Raw genomic sequence first — 21,129 nt, 5'->3', positions numbered from 1 at the left:
AGCTGTCAAAGGACCACTGGCAAACAGGGAGCTTCAAGAATTTATGACAATAACGCCTTCTCCCTATTAAAACCATTTTGTGTAATCTCCACACATCAGGGCTATGAAGTATTTTGGAAAGATAGTAGACATTTCTCACAAAAATTAATATCCAAGCATATTATAATATTGCTACTGTAGATGACACATTCAGATTCCCAAAACCATGTCTTATGGTCTAATGAGACCAAGGTAAAATTTTTAAGTCTTAATTTAATCAGATATTTTGGCCGCACCACCACAACATCTCATTCCACAGTACCTGTATAGTAAACAAGTTAGGAGACAGATGCATATATTTTCTACATTGTAAGTCAAAATAATAAATAATGTATAAAACAAATAAACCATTAACTAGACAAAACCATGAAAGAATTTATAAAATCTCAAAATGATCCTAGCAAAAAATGAGACTAGCAGTTCATACTTTTTCATTAAATCTAATGTAAACCTTATCCATGCTTGGTAGTCTCATCAATTCTCTCAGAGTACCTGATATATTAAACTCATGCTTTTATATTCTAAAGATTTGAGGAGTAAAGGTATTGCATGAAGTGGTGCAATCACATCACCAGTATGCATTGAAGTAAAGTGACTATACCTTCTAGGGATACAGAATTTATCATCTTCCTGCTCCTTGTCTTGACTGGTAAGTACAAGATGTAGGTTCGAATCTCAGAGTGGACCAGCACTTATTGGGTGTTGTGTAGACATGTTATAGCATGTAGTAAAAGCTCTTTGCTTTTTTACTCATATGTGGTTGAATTTAGTTTGAAGTGTTTCACTAAGTGTCCTATACATTTTACATAAAAAGAATATTGTTGTAGTGCTTTTGAATAATACAAAGAAAAAGCTGATCACAAGCATGTTCTCATACTTTAACAGATTGCTATACAGAGTCAAGACGGTACGATGTATAGCAATCCAAACTGAATTTATAAGAAATCTGTAGAAGTTATCATATAAAAATTTCCTTCAAGTGCAAGTATCTGGACTACTATGCCATTAAATTAAGTGTGAAGTGTCTTTAAGGGATACCTTCCATATACATTATTGCAGCATACAATGGCACAAAATAAAATTCCCCAGGACCATGGTGCAATATATACATAAACACAAAACAAGTGCAAGACAAGTAAAGAACTACACTATTCTATATAATCAATCAATAAATACATAAATTAATAAACTAAACTGCCACGAAGCAGATCTGTGTGGAGGGGGGCAGCACAGAGTTCAGAATCCAGACAGCCAATGGATAGAAGAATTGAATTGAATTCAGATTTGTTTTTGTAGCTACCAAAACTTAAAATGTGCAACAAACTCTCATATACCATATGTTTCTCTTGTGCAACATTGTGTATAACCAACAAGAGAAGATCATATCTGGTAAGTAGATTAGGGTATATAATGTTTTAGATGCTGATTTACATCTATGCCTACTTTTCTGTGTGAGCAAGAACAGAACATATAATATGTAAAAATATCTTATTCTAGACCAGAGGCCTCATGTATAAACGGTGTGTAAGTACAGAAATGTTGCGTATGAATGTTTCCACGCTCAAATCGGGATGTATAAAACCTAAACTTGGCGTAAAGCCACGCACATTTCCACGATACCTCATACCCTGGCATACACAATTTCTCCGCTTGGTTTTGCAGACTGGCGGCACCCAGCGTCAAAGCAGTGCTACTCTTCCTGTGTGGTCACCCTTTCTTTCTTAGATCCACATTCCTGACGCGGCTTTATAAATACACTGAAACTAACTGCATATTGTTTATTAGTGTAATGCATCTGATTGTAATTAACCTGCAGCAATATAATGGTCCAGGGAATAGCCATAGTATTCCAAATACCATAACTGCTTTAGCGTTGTTACTCTCACCACATCTTCTTCTTCTTTCAGTTGCTCCCGTTAAGGGTTGCCACAGCAGATCATCTTTTTCCATATTACTCTCACTGTATCACTCGGTGTATTTATATCACTGTATCTGAGTGGGGAACCACAGCAGCAGCTGATCGGAAAGAGAATTATCGGTATACGGCATGAAGCAGACCCTGTGTCAGCCACGGCAAAACGTTTCAGAGACTTTCCTGTACGGACTTCGTGGTTTAGAAAAAATTTCATCCCAAGAACTATAAATGCACTAAATCAGTCCAACAAGTGCTCCTTGTAGAACTGTTTGTACTTATAAGTACAATCACCTCACTGTAAACTTGGGATACAGTTATAATATTGCACAACCTGCGCCACTTTATAAAGTGCGTATTTACATATGATGACAATATCATTTTTAAGATGAAATGCAGCAAAATATGTTGATTATATTATACAGATAAAACTTTAACTTCATTTAAATAATCTGTATTGTTAATAATTAAACATGTGAGGACACGGTGCCGCAGCGCTAGCTAGTTCAGGGATTGTTCCTGCATTGCATTATATTCTTGCTGGTGCTGACGCGACACTGGAAGGATAGACGGATAGAATAATTAAACATGTACTACGAAGATATTTCAATGTTCCTTAAAAGTTTTGAAGAATCGGCGTTCTAAGCTTACAAATGGTTTCACGTCTATTATAGAGCTGATTGTGTGGCGATTGGGTATTTGGAGAAAGAAAAGTAAGGACAGGAATTGGAGGTTAGTACGTTTGAAAGAGACAGTACTTCTGTAATAAATTATTTCATCGAAGGTCGCGCATGGTGCAGCAAGCCTCTTGCTTGAGACATGAACAAGCACTGCGCCACCGTGTTCCCATGTTTAATAACATGCTTTAACTCCTATCATCATGAAAAAGATATCACATATACATCTCAGTATATTAACTATTCAGAGAGCTGTAATATCACGAATGTAATGGATTCTGTGTCCTGTCGGAGAAAAAGAAAGCCCGTTTAAGAAGCAGGTAGTGATTCACACACATAGAATATCAAATGCAGAACAAAGCATTTAACATGCTACTTTAGTTACAATGGGATTTGAGAAACTAGTAAATTAAGCGATTTTAAGATGAAGTTTATGATGTTCTACTTTAATGGCAAAATAAACTACGTGATTAAAGTTGACATTTCGTGCTTTTTTCCCACTGTGTGCCTATTTTTTTTGTCTGTACCCTAATAAGCTTTCATATGACACTCAGACGGTGGGCTACAACTTGCCTTTTCACGGCGACTTTGATATGTGATTTCTTTTTTATTTCGGGCACTGTGCAACTTTGTGAACTTGAGCTTTCGAGTTTCTCTGACACTCTGTCACTTGATCAACTTCATTTTGTTGATTATACCACTGTTTAAACCAACAAATAGTACGTTTTTCCTTTGCCTCCATTTGGTATTAAATTCTTATATTTTCCCTCGTGCTTTTCCCATTGTCTTTTCACAGAAGGCTGAGCTTAAGGGCTATTTATATTGATTTGCATATTCAAAGAGGCGTAATTCTGGGAGGAGTTGGGGCGGGACAGAAGGTGCATGCACGTGCGTTACTTTTCACGCTGTAGCGGAAGAACGTGGAAGTTTGCGTATGTACAGATTCCTGCATCTGGATTTTTCGGTGCGTACGCACATTCCCGCTTTTGTGCTTACGCCATGTTATAGTGTGAGTTCTACGCACGCCGTTATGCATGAGGCGCTAGGTGTGGAAAACCAGTGGCTGCAGGTTTTCATTCTAACCATCTTCTTTATTAGTTTTTGCTGCTAATTAACTTCTTTTGCCTTAATTTTAATTAACTTGATTCAGGCCACTTAGTTGTTTCTTTTTCTTCAATTAGCTGCCAAACAATAATGACACACAAAACAAGGTGCCACATGACCAGCTCACCCGTGCTCATCACACAATATTTAATTTAATGAAGAAAATAATTAATTCAGAGCACTGAATCCTTAAAAACAGGGCTATTAAAATGAAGAGAAAAAGAAGTTAATTAGCAGTGAAAACTGGTCACTGATTAGGAAAAGGGTTAGAATGAAAACCTGCAGCCACTGCGGCCCTCCAGGCCTCCACCCCTGTTCTAGACAGTGGTAAATGAACACTGGTTTATTGAATAATATGTCACTTATCTGGTCCAGTTTATAAATCCTTTACTTTCTGAAATCAAAGTCAGATTTCTAAAACATAAAATGTGTTGTCACCCCATGGACCAACACAAAAAACAATTCTGATGCATATTTTTTCAGTGTGTATGTTTTTGTTTTTTTCTTTTCAGGGGTTGACCGGAAATCTTGGAGAACCAGGACTGAAAGGTGATAAGGTGATCTGGATGCTCCCTTATTGCACTGTGTTTTGTCAAGCATGCAATCTGATCACTTACATGTAGGAACCTGGCTGAAAAAAAAAAAAAAAAAAAAAGTCTGCTTGAACAATACAGGTATTTGTTTGACAGCCAGACTGTTAGCGGCCTTGGGAATGAACACAATCATACTCTGTGGTTCTGCCTTTGACTTTTCAGAGAAGGCATTTGCAAAACAGGAGTTCAGCATTAAAGAATGAAAAACTAAACAAGCCTACTAAATGTATGATAACATTACAAAATCCTTTAATGTTTGTCAGAGAACTTGGTACACTACAGATCAAATCATGCAAAAGTGTAAATCCTAGTAAATCTCAAAAATAATAAAAACAGTAGCACTATAATGTATATGTACAGTACATTATATCTAGAATGATGCTGTCAGTGTTTAAAAAATACATCTTTTGTTTCATTGTTATATCACGGACAATGCCATATTGTGTGCTAGTTGCTATGGCACTATCTATTGCTAGGTACTTAAGTCACATGCTACACATCATCTCCTTGGGGTCAAGTTTTAAAAAGTGGCCAAACTATATTAATGATGAATTAAGAATTCTGCTTGATAAATCATATTTTAAAAACATAAAAAATCTTCAGAGAGAAATTTCAAGTGTCGACCAAGGTATTGTTTATAACTTTAAGTTTAATTTGCCCAAAAAACTATTTTTTCAATCTCTCATTGTTACTATTTTGCCTTTTCTTCTGCCTGAGTACTCTTTTCAGGCTTGTCCTTAAGTCTTTGCTTCTAAGATTTCTTTTCCATCTATCCATATATATGTATACTAGGGGGTTCCCCCCTGCTCACTTCACTTGCCAGACACTTCGCATCTCTGCCGCTCACTTTGTGAACAGGGGGGGCCGAACACACACCAAGGAGATGCGGTCGCTCCTCCGAAACCCCCTCTTAAACAGTGATACAATGAGAAACAAATCTTTGCTTGATGAGCTGCTGGATTGCTGCTGCTGGCCTGCTGCTACTGCTGTGCTGCGTGATCTGCATCTTGTGTGGTGTTTCAAACATTTAAAAGCCTGTACAGCAGCTGTCCTACTGCTTGTATTTTATTTCCGGCTCCGGGCGTGGTTAAATCTTTCGGCGCAAAGTCCCGTCTCGCGAGACGTGAGTTCTTGATATTTTTTAGTTTATAATTTAAAACCAGAATAAGAATCTGAAAATCTAACAACATCACATTAAAGTTCGATAAATTCTGAAAAAAATTATACCAAACATTTATATGTAGGTATTAAAATAAGCCCAATTTAAAGCATGACAAAAACATGACATTAAAAACGTCATTGTTGCACTTTTAGGCTTACGATTTTGAATATATAGAGTAGATATATATATTTTTTTTTTTTTTTGCTGGCTTTCTAGTTAAAAAAAACTTCAAAGTAATGCAGTTGTACCTTAAAAATAAATATCAAATATGACATACTTTTTTTTTTTTTGTTAAAACATGCAGCCCTCTTGATTTTACTTAGTAGATTTTCAAACACTATTATGGAGAGAAGCCCTATGTTGGCTGGGATTGGCTCCAGCAGACCCCAGTTACCCTGTAATTAGGATATAGTGGGTTGGATAATGGATGGATGGATGGATTATGGAGACAATTCAATGCCCAGCATATTTTGTGACTTTAATAACTCCTAACTTGTGTGTGATTTAATTGTAATACTATTAGGTTCAGCAGAGGGTGCTCTTCTAGTATCCCTGAGCTTGTTCACTGTCATAGATGACAAATATTTATAAAACATGCATTGTATAAAAATAATCAAAGAAGTGAAAAGTGACAGTGGCTCAATAAAAAAAGTTTTAGTTATTGTGTGTGGTTTTAGATCTTCACATGTCGATTTCTGTGATTTGTCCACTTATAAACGAACAAGTTCTGACCTCCTTCCCTTGTACTTACTCCACACTCAGTGGTTTCCAGGTATTAATGCTTTAAAATCCATTCTATGGGATGTAAATGTCTTATTTTTAGAACAGACACCGGGTTGAAGCTCACTTTAGTGTCCTTTGCACCCCACAGTGTTCAGTTATCCAATGGATATATTGCCAAGACAGCTCTCTCTCTCCTGCTAGGTCAGAGAAAATGGTAAACTGGTCCTATTTTGTCCTATTCTAGGATTGTAAGCAGTCCAGCAACCAGGAGATGTTGCACCCTCTGGATGAGTCTGCCTTCTTTAACCAAGGCTGCTTTCTTTGCACTATCTCTCTCTATCTCATGCAGATGTCCCTTTGCATTGCTCTGTTAAGCCATCTTGGGATGCCCAAACATACACACTGACATAATGTCATAGTTATCAGTGCCAGCACATTTTTTTCTCCCTAATTTCAAGGTTATTTTTCAGAGCTGTGTTCTTTAGCTGTAGTACTTTTGCCATTCCTTACACTATCTGGTCTTTACCTACAGTATACAAATTGTTTTTTAACAAATATAAAAAGAACTTTGAAATAATTTTGACAATGTAAGGTGCTATATTATAAAAGAAATTAACTACTGTAAATATAAAAATTTCGTCCTGTGTTTTCACTGAATTACCCTAAAGCTCTTTTAAAGATTTTAATAAATATCAGATAGTATTATTAACAAAAATTTGTGCATTCAGAAAATCAAAAAATGGTGAAAAATCTCTCTCTAAGTGACATTTATAGTTTAATAGGTTAAGCTGAGTTGTTTATAAAATGTCAAACATCTCCTTTAATTTAACACAATAAAAATACAGTATATTTCTTTGCTTTCAAATGTACAGTATATTTTAGGTGATATATATAATTGTTTTAATCCATAACAACTGTTAATATTATGCATGATATAAGTTTTTTATTAGTAACCATAAATCTGACTTCTTTTCGGCTCTTCCAGGGTGAAGTTGGGCTTCCAGGAATTCCTGGTGAAGTTGGATATCAAGGCGACAAGGTATGCCAAAGCTTCTTAGGCTGTAGTGCTGAGCTTAAAATAATATGTTTAGCAGCTTAAAGCATATATGACTAATTTTGTGGTGATAAGGAAATAATTTAACTTCCTTGATATCCATACTATATTTTAGCTTTGGACCAAAATCTAACTGAATGTTTCTGGCCAAGAGAGTAACATAAATGGAAAAAGCCTGGGAAAAAAAATCCCAGAAACTGAACTACAATTTTGTATACGTACTGCCTAACTGACACTTTAGTGTGATTTATTGAAATAAAGTGTACAGTGCAGTCAAGGGACATAAGGAGGAAGTATTACTTAATGAATAGTGACTACCATCATTGAAAGTGCTAGGGGATTTAAAGTGTTTGACTCTACCAGTGAGAGTGAAACTAGGATGCAAGATCCTACATGAAAGTGCAGCCTAAGTTTAAAGATTACGTATGAGAGGGATATTCTGTGGGTGTGGGAATAACAGACAATCTGTCTATACAACTACTGTACATAGGATTCTTAGGGCCTGTTAAGGTAAGCACAAGGAGATCTACTAGGTGTTTTTGTTTTTGGTTGCGTAAGCTTCACTTTCATCATTCACCTTCCACTTTGTATGATATAAAGACTTTTGATTTATATTTGGCTGACAGAAATAATTTTGTTTCACTTTCTAATCTGGTTTTATTGTCATTATATCATTTAGTCATCTGTGTTCTGCAGTATTTCATTGCACCATTTACTGTATTGTGCTATACTGTACTGGTGGAATTATCTGTAAGTACCATTAAACTGATAAAGATGTAATGGCAATAAAATAGAACTGAATTTAATTAGTTCTAGACTATACACTGTGGGGAACAGCCCGGACACAGACAGGTAGACATGATGCTTTCACCACACACACGTTTATTTACAATATTATTTACAATAGTGAGCACTAACCCAGTGCCGCAGAACCAATCACCCCTTAAGTCCTTGGCCACACAACACAATGCCTTCAGTCTCTGGTCTGCCTCCACTCCTCTCCTCTGAGCTCCGTCCTACTTCCACCCGACTCTTGCCATTGACTGGAGGGAGGCGGCCCCTTTTATACACCCTGGATGGGCTCCAGGTGCTTCCCGACACTCTTCCGCCAACACTCCCTTGTGTGGCGGAAGTGCCAGCAGCGCAACTGGAAGGACTCCGGGTGTCCCTGCTCCTCTTCCCCCCAGCACTTCCGGGTGTGGCGGAAGTGCTGAGGTCCAGGGATCCCAAGGCATTGGGGCGGCCCCCAAAGCAACCAGGGCGGTCGCCCCTTCGTGTTCTGGAGGAGGCACAAGCCCTCCTCCGGTCCTACTGGGCATCTCGGCCGGGCATGAACCCCAGCCAGGTGCCACAACACCTATAACAGGCAATTTGTGTTCCCAGGAAATTTTAAATTCTGTTTTATTCTGATTTTTGTATCTCTCTCTTGCTCATTAACAAAAGAGGTGTGAGAAAATTAACAGCCACGTAATTTTCTAACAACTATATTAAATGTAAAAGTAAGCATTCCCTGAATCTACATACTGTATCTGTGAATTTTTGGTAACATTATTTAAAATATATTTGTTGTTGTCTGTGAAAAGCCATTAATGATTGGTTGATTGAGTTTGGACAGCCATTATTAATAATATTAACAATAATAACATGTTGTTATTGATTGCAGCAGTCCTCCAGTATCCAAGCCAGAAGTTCTTATGTGTGTTTAGGCTGCTGTTGTTTGTTTTAATATTTATATATTATGTATATATTTCTCTTTCTCTCTCTCTCTAGCTTCTGTGAAGTTTTAATTTCCCCTTGCGTTTAAATAAAGTACATCTATCTATCTATTTGTATGGATATATTAATGAATTAGCTTTTAAGGGTCAGTATACTGCATGTAGTCCGTTCACTTGTATGTAATTAACTCTTTATTATATGATTATATGTTAGGGTAATATTGGGTTGCCCGGACTGCCAGGATTGCGAGGTAAAGCTGGTCCAGCGGTGAGTATTTGGAAAGGAGATCTTTATATTTGTAGTTAAAGAACTTTGACCTTATTATATGTAACATTTGGCACTATTGTCCAGTCTGACTTCTAAGATAGTATACAAAATATTTTTATTTAGATTCTTGCATATTCAAGTTTCCCTCAACATGTGAAAGATTATAGTAAAGAGCAAGGAGGTGTGCAGAATTGTTTTAGACTACTACAAAGTAAATTGTCAAGTGTCTGAGGGACTCTACTAGAAAGGTGTTTAATAAAACATTTTTACATTGTCAATCTGAGATGTACCATGAAATTTCACACCACATTTCCTTCTATATTCATTAAGTAGAAGGTTCTGTTCTAGGTAGTATTTTAGCAATGCAAATACATTTACCATCTCTCAGTTCTCGAACCCCAGATTGATGCTTGTTGTTCCAGTCAGACATTTTTCTTCTACAGATTAGTAGAATGGCTCTCTGAAGTGTTTCCAGACATTGTCTTTGCATTGCCAAACAACAGCCAGTGAGCTAGTTGTTCATAGATTTTTTTCATAAATGGCACACATCCTTTCATATCCCTCAGCCCCACTGTGTCCACATCCTGTATGCTGTTATGAGACAGCAACACACATTTTCTTTTACTAAACTAATATCTGTCTAGGTAGTTATAAATAGCACCAATCATTTTGCAAACATGTTCAATTTGAACATTTTATTGCATAACATTTTGCAATTATCTCTATTATCAATGTGACATATGAGAAACAAATTAAGCAATTCCAATGGAACTGACTTTTTTTTGTTGTTATGTAGGGTAAGCCTGGTGATAAAGGACCTTCTGGTTTACCTGGTCCACCAGGCCCTGAGGTGAGTACATTTCATACATTACATTGTAGTAAAGCATTTAGAGAAAAGTTATTTTAATGAAAATCACTCATATGTTTTCCTAGCAGAATCTTTTTATCTTGCCAATCTAGTGCTAATCTACCAGTTTTTCCTGCAGAGGTGAAATACAGAATTTTCAGGCTTCCCCACTTATGATGTTATTGATTTAGAGAACCTCATAAAACATGTCCACAAACCAGACTAAGTACAGTAGCTGTGGGCTGTATGATATTCCTCAATAAGAGACTTAAGTTGTATGGCTGAAAGAAGCTCAACTTTGGAGACTCCCATTTATTTCTCACAAATAAAACAAATTATTTTTTGGCATATCTAAATGACCTAGTGTGTCTCAGGAACTGCATTATTATTATTGGATTTTTTAGCAAGAACTTTTTTGTCTATTGATTTTTTCTTACATTTAACAATCTACATGTAGATGCAAGTGCTGCTTAAATTAAGTCTATAGATATTACAAGGTGTAACAATCCAGTATTATTCTTATTATTCTTGGAAGGGATTCCCAGGAGATATTGGACCACCAGGACTCGATGGACCTGAAGGCCCAAAGGTTGGAAAAATAATTTCATGTTTTCTGTAAAAATAATTTTCATGAGCTTTGGACAGTGACTTCCTTACTGATGAATGTAGTAGATCTAATACAGAGAAAGGGGAATATGTGCTTTTAAGTTTTAGGTATGGTATAGTAGAAGGTGTTATACTAGGATCCACAATTGAAATGAGTTTTTGAACATTCCTGAACATGTTTTGAATGCTTCAAGCATGATGTATGTAGCATGCAATTGTCATCAAGTCCTGCATTCGTTACAATCCTGAATACATTAAATATTTGGTTCTGTGTGAATATTCACATGTGTAGTAGTGTCCTCGGTAACTGACTTATACACTAGAATCCTTGAAGCCTGCAAACATTTTCATTGTCACCGCACACCTTAATTTTCTTCGACATATGCAAGGAACCTCCAATGTTCTTATCACATGCGCCTTTGTTTTGCAAATATGTCAATTAGCAGCACTCAGCCAGCTACATGTCCTATCTGATACAGTAACCCTCTGGTAACCCAGAGCACTAACTTACAGCTAACAGCAACATTATTTGAACAATTTATTTTTATTCAGTTTTATTCTTGAATAAAAGCGCACTTGCTTCGTTTGACCTTTGGTGAAAGTGTTTGTTATATATTCCAGAAAATGCCTCTTGTACAAAGCATATGTCAGACTTCTTAGGCGCATACACTGTCAGCATGGTGCTGCCAGTTCTAAATGCTAGTGTGGAGAATTCCTCATGTCTTGAAACATCTTTAACTGGAGGTAGAAGTTTCCATCTTACCTTGTTTCAGAATAGAAGACACCAAGAATACCAGTCAGCACAAAATAAAAACCTTTGCATGCATGTGTGTGTTTGCGTGTTTCGCTTTCAGCTTGTTACATTTGATATACAGTAATTTACTTTTGATCTGAGTCTGTAACATTCTGTGTAAATTTTTTTAAGAATATTCCCAGTCTATCATACTTGTAATGATGGAATTTTTTTCACAGGTAGCACATGAGGGATTTATATGTAAAGTGCTCTGTGGCATTTCAACAGAATGCAGACTCTTTCAGAATTGTCGTCATGAGGCTTATGGAGCAGGGCAAAACCATAACAACAGGCAACTTACTTCTTCACATCGCTTTTTGCTAGCTAATCCATCCATCCATTATCCAACCCGCTGAATCCGAACACAGGGTCACGGGGGTCTGCTGGAGCCAATCCCAGCCAACACAGGGCACAAGGCAGGAACCAATCCCGGGCAGGGTGCCAACCCACCGCAGGACACACACAAACACACCCACACACCAAGCACCACCTAGGGCCAATTTAGAATCGCCAATCCACCTAACCAGCATGTCTTTGGACTGTGGGAGGAAACCGGAGCGCCCGGAGGAAACCCACCCAGACACGGGGAGAACATGTAAACTCCATGCAGGGAGGACCCGGGAAGCGAACCCAGGTCCCCAGGTCTCCCAACTGCGAGGCAGCAGCGCTACCCACTGCACCACCATGCCGCCCACTGGCTAATATAGTATTAGTAATAATTTTCAAAACACGTTCACGCTCCACAATCTGACACTACTAGTATCATTTTGTTCTTACTGCAGATACTACACTACACTTAGCCATAAGGCCATTTGTGATACATTTGTTATGTATATATCAAGCATAGGTCACATTAGGTAATTACAAAGGCATATGGATGTTATTTGCCGTTTAGTATTTACTTTTACAACTAACAAATTTACAGACTATTACTCAAATAAAACATGTTTATTATATAACATATAACTGCATGGATTTGAAGCACACTTCCTTCGTTGTACCTTTTGTATAACGTGTCTCTGTGCCTCTCACTCTCTTGTCACTCATAAATGCACACACTCATCCATGCATGAAAATGTCTTTATATGAAACTGATATTTGGACGTCACAATCTGAACCCCTTCACAGTAACATGTCCTTTGAATGTTTTGCTACTTTTCTATTATCGTGACGCAAATCGTATTATTGTGATGCAAATTGGTGGGGCCTCCCTCCTCACATGGCGTGGTGGACAAACTTTTGTCAGTTTTGACACATAGTCCCTTGCCTCCAATTTGTGTCCTCTTGCGGTGACTGACGTCCCACACGCAAACTTTCCCACATATAGTCGTTCCAGTCAACTATTGTTCCCTTCGCCATGTCTAATTGGTTTTCACACCATTCCACTGACGTTAGTTCCTCACACCACGAATAAATTAACCATACCACAGTCATGAATGGTAATCGGGAATTCTCCAGCCAGTTCCCAATCCCAAAAATTTGAATAGTACCAACATTTTCTTGTTTTCTCTAATTTTGTTAATTTAGAGCTCAGATCTCCCAATGCAGGTCGTCCATTGCACTACATTTTCATCAAAGACATCTTATGTTATGCTTATCGTGCATTGCTATTATTTCTGTTTTAACTTAGTATCTTGCAAATTTTGAACATTCCCCAAATGGTGCTTTTCTGGCAGTGTTCACAGCTGGTAAGTCTATACTGAGTTAAGGCACCTCATTGCCAAATAGTATATGTTAGAACATGGGTACGATAACATTTTTCAAAAAGGATGATGCTATTATAGCATCTGGTTTATAAAGTAGGTGACATAGGTGATATAAGGAGTTAATTTTTAATTATATCACTCACAAAACAAAACTAAGAATTTAACTAACAAACACACAGCTATTTACAGAAGCTTAATGGAACACATTATGATTGAAACAGAGTTTATTTTGGTGTTCATTGGTTACTGTATTTTTATCACTGAGTAATATACTGGCTTTATGAATGGATTTGTGCTAATGAAGGTACATTGAACATGGAGTAATTAAAATAAAGCATTTTAATTGTTAACATTAGAACTATATTTCTTTATTTTATACCATGTTGTATCCATGTGTTCTCAGGGTAAACCAGGGGCTAGAGGACTGCCGGGACCCCGGGGTCTACCAGGACTAGAAGTGAGTATTTCCTCAATGGGTCATATTGTTACTACCGTTTTACTCTGAATATTTCCTAAACAATTAAAATGTGCAAAAGTAGAAAATGTATTAAAGAAACATATATAATGAGCTAAATAATGTGAAAGTGCAATGTTGCTAGTAAGACAACAATAACACCTGCAGCCACTCTGGACCTGCCTATAGATATTTGTGTCGCTGTCTACTAGGAATGGTAGCCAGTCCATTAGCCCACCCCTAAATCCTACAGAGGTCTGCCTAACTCACCTCCAATCTTTCTGACTCAATGAGCCTTTGGGCTTTAGGTGGTTTTAAAACCTGTCCTAAAGTCATGTCCAGCCAAGTCCAGGAATTAAATAAAGATGCATTCCAGTCAATGCCACATTCAGAACAGTGTTCTGCACTCTCTCAGCCTGGTCCCATCTGGGTAAGCTTTTATTGCTTTCTCCAAGTTCATTTTTCCCTCTCTTCTCCCTGTCAATTCATAGGGCCTTGCTGGGTTTTTTTCTCCTGTGCTGTGCCACACAGTCTTCCCTGCACTTTGTTCTTCATCAGGCCATCCTTCAGAAATACCACTAACCACACTCACCCAAGCAATTAATGTATTGTAGCAGCAAGGTACACTAGAGATACATTTATCAAAGTTTGTTTCTCACTTTGCACTATCTCACACTATAAGGCTGGTTTAATGATCTAGTGCTAGAATATTCTTAAAGGATAGATATCCTCTAAGCACCATGGATACAAATTACCTCTGTTAATGATGTAATAGTTGAAAATATTGTACGGAAGCAGAATGTAAAAGCTTGGCAAACAAATTGATGAAAGTTATTAGCTGCCTTATGGCTTCAATGTCAAATTAATTGTAAGTTGCCAATTTGAAAGGCTGAAATAGAAAATAAGTGCAATTACTGAATTTTCTGCAACTGGACAGGCACATGATTAAGAAGTAATATTAGAAAATCCTTGTATTCAGTAAGTGTTATATATACAAAGTGCTGGGAATTTTTCTAAAAAATATCTTTACATTTATTGCCGCTCTCTTGGTTTGCATGAGGCAAGATATCCTAATGTAATATGATTGGTTTGTAATCTACTTTGTAAATCTGTTTGTTGGCATGTTTTACCATATAGAGCAGAGTGGTAGTACAGTGTTCAGCCTAATAATGATATTCATTACATATGCTAAAGAAGATATGAAGTCATAGTTTGCACTGTATCACTACAGTATGTTAGAATCTGTCGTCTCTTCTCACTTTAAGGTAGCTACTAATATAAAAAAGCCAGAGCAATTGTTTTCAAAGGGGTATGAAAGTGATTATGTCCATCCCTGTTACCCCACCACCTTGAACAATACAAGAAGGTCACTTGATGGTGACTTATATATTATCATGCAGAACTTAACTGCATGTTCATTTTCAATTGTCATATTTTGAGAGGCATTCTTTGGTCATATGAGAAGAATGTATGATGAAGATTTTGAGCAAAGAGTATCACTGCTTTAGGTATCTTAAGCTATGGGTGCTTAAGCCCATTGGTTACTGTGCTAAGAACTAAGCTTTTTTTGTTGTAGTTTCTTATTACAATATAAAAACTGCCCAGAAGGCTGTTGAATATTTTATAGTCGGGTTGAAACCTTTTCTTGAACATTTTTTCAATATTTGACTGGTTTATAAGGTTGTTGCTCAAATAAACCTCATTCTCAGGTTACTAATTATGCACTTATTTTACTTTTCTTTTTAAGGGAGATGAAGGCCCACTTGGACCACCAGGGGTCCCAGGGCTTGAGGTGAGATTTTATGGGCATGGTTGCTTTGAGAAGTTAAGACATTTCCTTTTACTATTTCATCTAAAGCTCTTAATTTTTTTGTCTGGAAATTTCTTTTTTATGAGGATCATTACCCACACATCAAGGCATCTGTGGTGAATATATTAGAATGGTACCTGTACCTACTGATTGATGACATGCTTTCAAATCAAGGGATTTACAAACTTTACACTACCAGTGCTTGCCAGTTAAAGAAGTCTATTACATATTTTGAAAGCAATGTACAATTTACGCTGTTGTTTTTTAAAGGAACCACATATATTAACATGTCCTCATACAGTAGTCTCTACCAGGTGAATGTTTAAATAAAAGCCAGTTACTTCTGTACATAATTAGACAGATTATACTAAGAAAGATTAAACCTATTTTTCATTCTGCCATATGAGATATTTCATCTACTGTATACAATATTTGATTTTTCTAAGAAAATCAGCAAAATGTTCTGTTGACCACAGTGGATTAGTACTTCATAGCTTTCTGGTTTTCAACTGTTAATTAGCTGCTTTTTAAGGAAAAAAGAAATGAAACCCCAGAAACATAACAAGTCAGGGAATGAAAACAATATAAAATGTAGGAATTATACAGATTTCTGTGCTGTATATTACATGAAAATAATTAGCCTTTATTTTACTGAATATAGTACTCTTCTATAGTAAAAAAAACATCTTAAGGCATATTATAAGTGCAAAGTTATATAATACAGTAGACCCCTGTGAAGTCGCGGTTCAGAGTTCGCGGCCTCAGTCATTTGTGGATTTTTCTTAGAACCTAACTAATACTTGTTAGTGGAAACCACAAATATCCTCTGCAATTTTTTTCTGGCTTTTTTCGTGGCAATACTGTACTGTAAAGTGAACACAAGCAACCGTAGAGGAAAAGGCACCTTGCAATGGTGAAAGTAGCTGCTGCTGATTGGCTGCTGCTCTGTGACGCATCTCAGACAGATGCAGCCCAGCATTCCCACATCATAACAGTTTGCCATGTGTAGCTCTCTCGAGTGTTTCGCTGAGCGTTCTCGTATTTTTCGTTTTGTTCTTCTTAAAGCCCTAAGATGCCGCCCAAACGCCCTGCACCTTCTAAGGCTTCTGGCAATTAACATAAGCGGCAGAAAAAGTTTAAGACAATCCAGGAAAAGGTTGAACTACTGAATTTGCTCACAGAACTAAAAAGTAATGCCGCAGTAGCCACCTATAAATCCTCTGCTATGCTGTGCAGTCATTATCTTCATTACATACCTTCATCGTACTGCATAGCTAATTCATCATCATCTTCAATCAGTATCATTCATTATTGGTGAGTTGATGAGTGCAGTATGTTACAGCATGGTCAGAGTGGTCAAAGAAACAGAGGGTAGATATTTATTTTCTAAACTATTGAATTTATATACAGTGTCAATCAATGAATACATTTACTCTGGTTGGTTTGCTGGTCTACACCCAAGTGACTTCTTAAAAATGCTGTATTGAATGAGAAAGAAGCATGCATGTTCAAATGGGTTTGAGCTTTTGAATTGAAGTTGTACCTGTATTCGTTGGTCATCAGAAAATAATTACTCAATCCATATGAACCTTGGAACAGTTGTTAAAATTTTAAAATGCTAAAGGGTTATTGATTTTGAGCAAAATTGCCCTAGTAAAATTTATGTACATCACTTGCCCTAACTAAACCATAGGTATATACCCTATACAGTAAATTGTACTATGTCAGTTTTTTACCTACTGTTGTCAATGGAATTACATGTTTTAGACAACCTAAACATGATATTATCACCTTGGGAGTGGTATCTGTTTGTGTGTCAGTCTGTCATCACACCAACTCAATAGCAAATCACTCAGCCTAAATATAACTTGCCACATAATTTATAGTGCAAAGTGTAAGAAATCTATTGTCTTTCAGCAAACTCACCCCAATATAGTTTACTCTTCTGAGATAAAGATTTTGTGTTTATGCTCACATTTGTGCCCCAAATGCAGCATAACTGGTGAAGGAGGAAGAATACATTTTTTCAACAATATATAATTCTTTTGTTTAATTTTTCATAATAAAATAATGACCCACAATATTTTTCTGCTTAAATAAAGGTAGGTAAACTAATGTAAGAGACATGTCAATTTTTTTTCTCTGTCATTCTGGATTATGTAGTCTCTTTATAGTTATTCTGTGTTAATATTATTAACATAGCCCAATGCCAGACTCATTTGGGCTTTAGATGAGCTTTCATTTTTAGGCAAGAAAAATGTAGTAGTTTTGATTATAGCCATATAACTTTGCTTACTTCATACCATGTAGTACATATCTCTCCAGAAAGTACTAATGTTTCCCAATACTGCTTTGGAATTGTGTCTGTACTGTACGTAAATTCTGTTCTTATCTAGGACTAATTACAACTTTAGTTATTACAAGACACTAATAAGATTTGTCCTTGGTAAAACATGCTTGTCCTTGGTACAACATAAGACTGAAGGCGATTGGAATATTGACATTTTTGGTTGTGGAATTAAAAAAGTGAAGGATGTTGTCAGAGGACAGGTTGGAATATTAGAGAAGGCTAAAGAAAATCGAGACACCAAACTGAAAACTATATTCAGAAATGAATGGCTTAAAAAATTATCATAGAAGCAGAAAACCATAAAGTAACTGAATATTCCCAGACTGTTCTAGTGCAAAGTTCATTTGTATTTTGTTTTAAACAGATCCTTCACTAAGATATATAACATCTATGCTGCCATCTTTTATAGGTGGGACAAGATGACTCACACCATTACATGACTTCCTTGTAATGTGACTGGCAATGGGCATAGCAACCACATACTCAGAAAATGGTGGCAAACATCCAAACACACAATACAAAGATAAAACACAAAATGTCGCAGAGATGGCATCAGTGTCCTAATGTTAAGCAAATAATAAAGAATGTACAAATTATAACACACATTCGTGACAGGCACATTTTGATGATGTACTTCATGTTTTATGTAGCAGTAATACACAAATAAGTATGGAGTAAGAAAAATCATAATTGACACCAGCAACCTGTAAAGGATAAGCAGAATGGAAAATTAATAGATAGGTAAAGGTCACTTTTTGTAAATGTTATACATTTTAGGTGTTTAAGTAGCACATAGCATACAAGTCATATTGTGGTACCAAATTATGATGTTTTAGGATAAAATATTATACTAATAAGTCTATAGTAAATGATTTATCAATCTGTTAGTATTCTAAAATGTTACTAGTGTTGCATAGAGTTCAACACAGTTTGGACTAATTCAGTGTTGTAGGAAATGTTTTGATATTAGTATAAACAAAATATTAACTATTTTCCACTTGTGCCCCATTAAAAATGTTATTAGAAAGTATCACCTGGTTTCAGGTTTAATTATTCATTTAGTCTTCTGTCAGATATTCTCAGTAAATAAAAGATTAATTATTTTCATGTGTAAGAAATACTTCCATTATTTCCATATTTGACTAAGACAGAGCAACAGTGGGCATGACTAATAGTTTATGTTTTGTATAAGACTGTCTGACCCACAACAATACTGTATTTAGTTCATTAATGTACATGTGTAAGTTTCCACACTTTTTCAGAATTGTATAAAGCCACTGATCTCATTTCTCTAAAGTGGTATAATAATAATTGTGGCACAAAATATTGCACATTTTTGTAGTCTGTTGCTAATTGATGCATTTGTTAATCCTTTGTAGGTTTTAGTTCTTTGCATTTTTTGTTTTGCTCCACTGCTTAATCTGCTAGCTCTTTTTTGCACAATATGAATAATGTTATTGTGGCAATATTTTTCATTTCGATTAATTGATAATTGTTACTTATGGTACATGTTCACAGTAACCTTACCTTTTTAATTGCTAGATGTTACTAACCTTTTTACCTGTTTTACATACTGTCCATCCCATAAATCTACAGATGAATTCCTTGATATGTGAATAAACAGTCAAGAATTCCAAAAAAAGTCAACCTGACATTTTTATAGGATGAGGCACAGGAAATTCCTTGGGATTTCAAGGGTTGGTGCAGGCGTATCACTAAAAAAAGTTTCCAGGAAAATAGCTGTACCCAATCTCATACTTACAGCTTACGAGTGAAATAATAAGAAACAAAAACAACTGCCTCCATCATTTTATGAATGCTTTGTTTTTCCTAAGATTAACTTTTTAGAAATTGTCTGTAAATTGGACACATTTTGACATAAGGAAGTTGTTCAACAAGCCAAGAAGGGTGCTGTTGAACCCAGTTATTGCAAGACACAGTCATGTGCTACCTGCTTCACTGCTTCTTTTTTCTATAAGCAAAGAGTATGGTCACTATATATGCATCTCACTAAATTGACACCCGTCCACCTTGCATTGTTGTGAAGAATTATGTTTTTTGTTGTTTTTATGCTTCCAGATTTAACACTAATGGGGAACAAATAATTGTTGTTCTATATTTCTGCAGGGCAGGCCGGGCAGAAAAGGATTTCCTGGTAAACCTGGCCCAGATGGTCCAAAGGTGAAAATTTTTTTTTTTTTCTTTCATCAATAAGAAGTAGTTTGGTTATCTTTCTGTGTAATGCCTGAGTCAAGTCCATTGCAGAGAAAATTGATATAACTCTTAAATCAGTTGCAGGCTTGACTTTTTTAAGTTTTAATATGTTCTAACAGACAAAATATATTAAAGTATGCTGCAACAGTGGTGTACTATTATATTGGACTAATAGTTTTCTTTACTCTCGAAGGGGGAACCAGGCATAACTGGAAAAGTCGGCAAAGTTGGTGAAATGGTAATGCTTTCTTCATTTTTCTTTTACAGTATCTAAAATATCCAAAAACTATCATCTTTATCATAAGAAAAGTCCTTTATTATTTCTTGATTACCAAGTGCTGTCTTATTTTTACTTTTTAGGGTCTGCCAGGTTTTATTGGACCTGTTGGAGAGATTGGAATTCCTGGTGAAAAGGTGAAATATCCTGTTCTTTTGGACTATTGAAAAAACTGAAGTGAATGGGCATATTATATGCCATCCAGAAAGTGAAACGACTGTAGACTTAGACTTCTTTTCAACAGTTGTATTGATGAGTATACTTTCAGTTCAGCTAATTTTTGTCTCTACATCTTAAACCTGGCGGCCATAACAGTGAGCTGTTTTTATATGGATCCAAAAAATAAACCAACTACTGGCAACATTATAGTCTCAGATTGTGGTTCTGATTGTTTATTTGACAGTGACAAACATTATTTAGAGAAACTGGATTATTTGTTGCACCATCCTCCTCTTGTACCCAAAGAATGATAGCAATATTTTCTGTTTACAGTCAAAAATTTTAGAAGTTTTATATTTGTATATAAATATATAGATGTGTGGCAGCTCAGTATCTGACCAGACATGTCAAACCTTGAGAGTCACTGGATCATATGAAATGAAGGGGCTATACTTGTTTTTGAACAGCTGCTACATGATAATAGTAGTCCACATATTTGCATTTGCAAACATTTGAGAGTTTTCAGTGATTTAGGTTTATCCAAAACAAGATGCTGAGACCATAAAAGAAAATGCACAGAACACATACACACTGTTTGCTATTAAAATACTAAATAAGGAAGGAGCAAATAGCTGACAAGGGGGAAATTTGAGAGTGTAGATAAAA

General features: G+C 36.2%; 1 protein-coding gene across 1 annotated transcript in view; it reads left to right on the top strand.

The window, feature by feature from the left end:
- col27a1a (collagen, type XXVII, alpha 1a) overlaps positions 1-21,129 on the top strand; it is a 370,467-nt gene that overhangs the window by 250,916 nt on the left and 98,422 nt on the right. Inside the window, 10 exon segments of the mRNA XM_051931755.1 lie at positions 4,245-4,289; positions 7,196-7,249; positions 9,194-9,247; positions 10,044-10,097; positions 10,630-10,683; positions 13,603-13,656; positions 15,401-15,445; positions 19,941-19,994; positions 20,221-20,265; positions 20,388-20,441. Of these exon segments, the coding sequence (XP_051787715.1) occupies positions 4,245-4,289; positions 7,196-7,249; positions 9,194-9,247; positions 10,044-10,097; positions 10,630-10,683; positions 13,603-13,656; positions 15,401-15,445; positions 19,941-19,994; positions 20,221-20,265; positions 20,388-20,441 (513 nt within the window).

Source organism: Erpetoichthys calabaricus, chromosome 9, assembly GCF_900747795.2.
Source record: "Erpetoichthys calabaricus chromosome 9, fErpCal1.3, whole genome shotgun sequence".
NCBI classification, from domain to species: Eukaryota; Metazoa; Chordata; class Cladistia; order Polypteriformes; family Polypteridae; genus Erpetoichthys; species Erpetoichthys calabaricus.
Note: the sequence above shows the minus strand (reverse complement) of the source record. Positions and strands in the feature narration are given on the sequence as shown.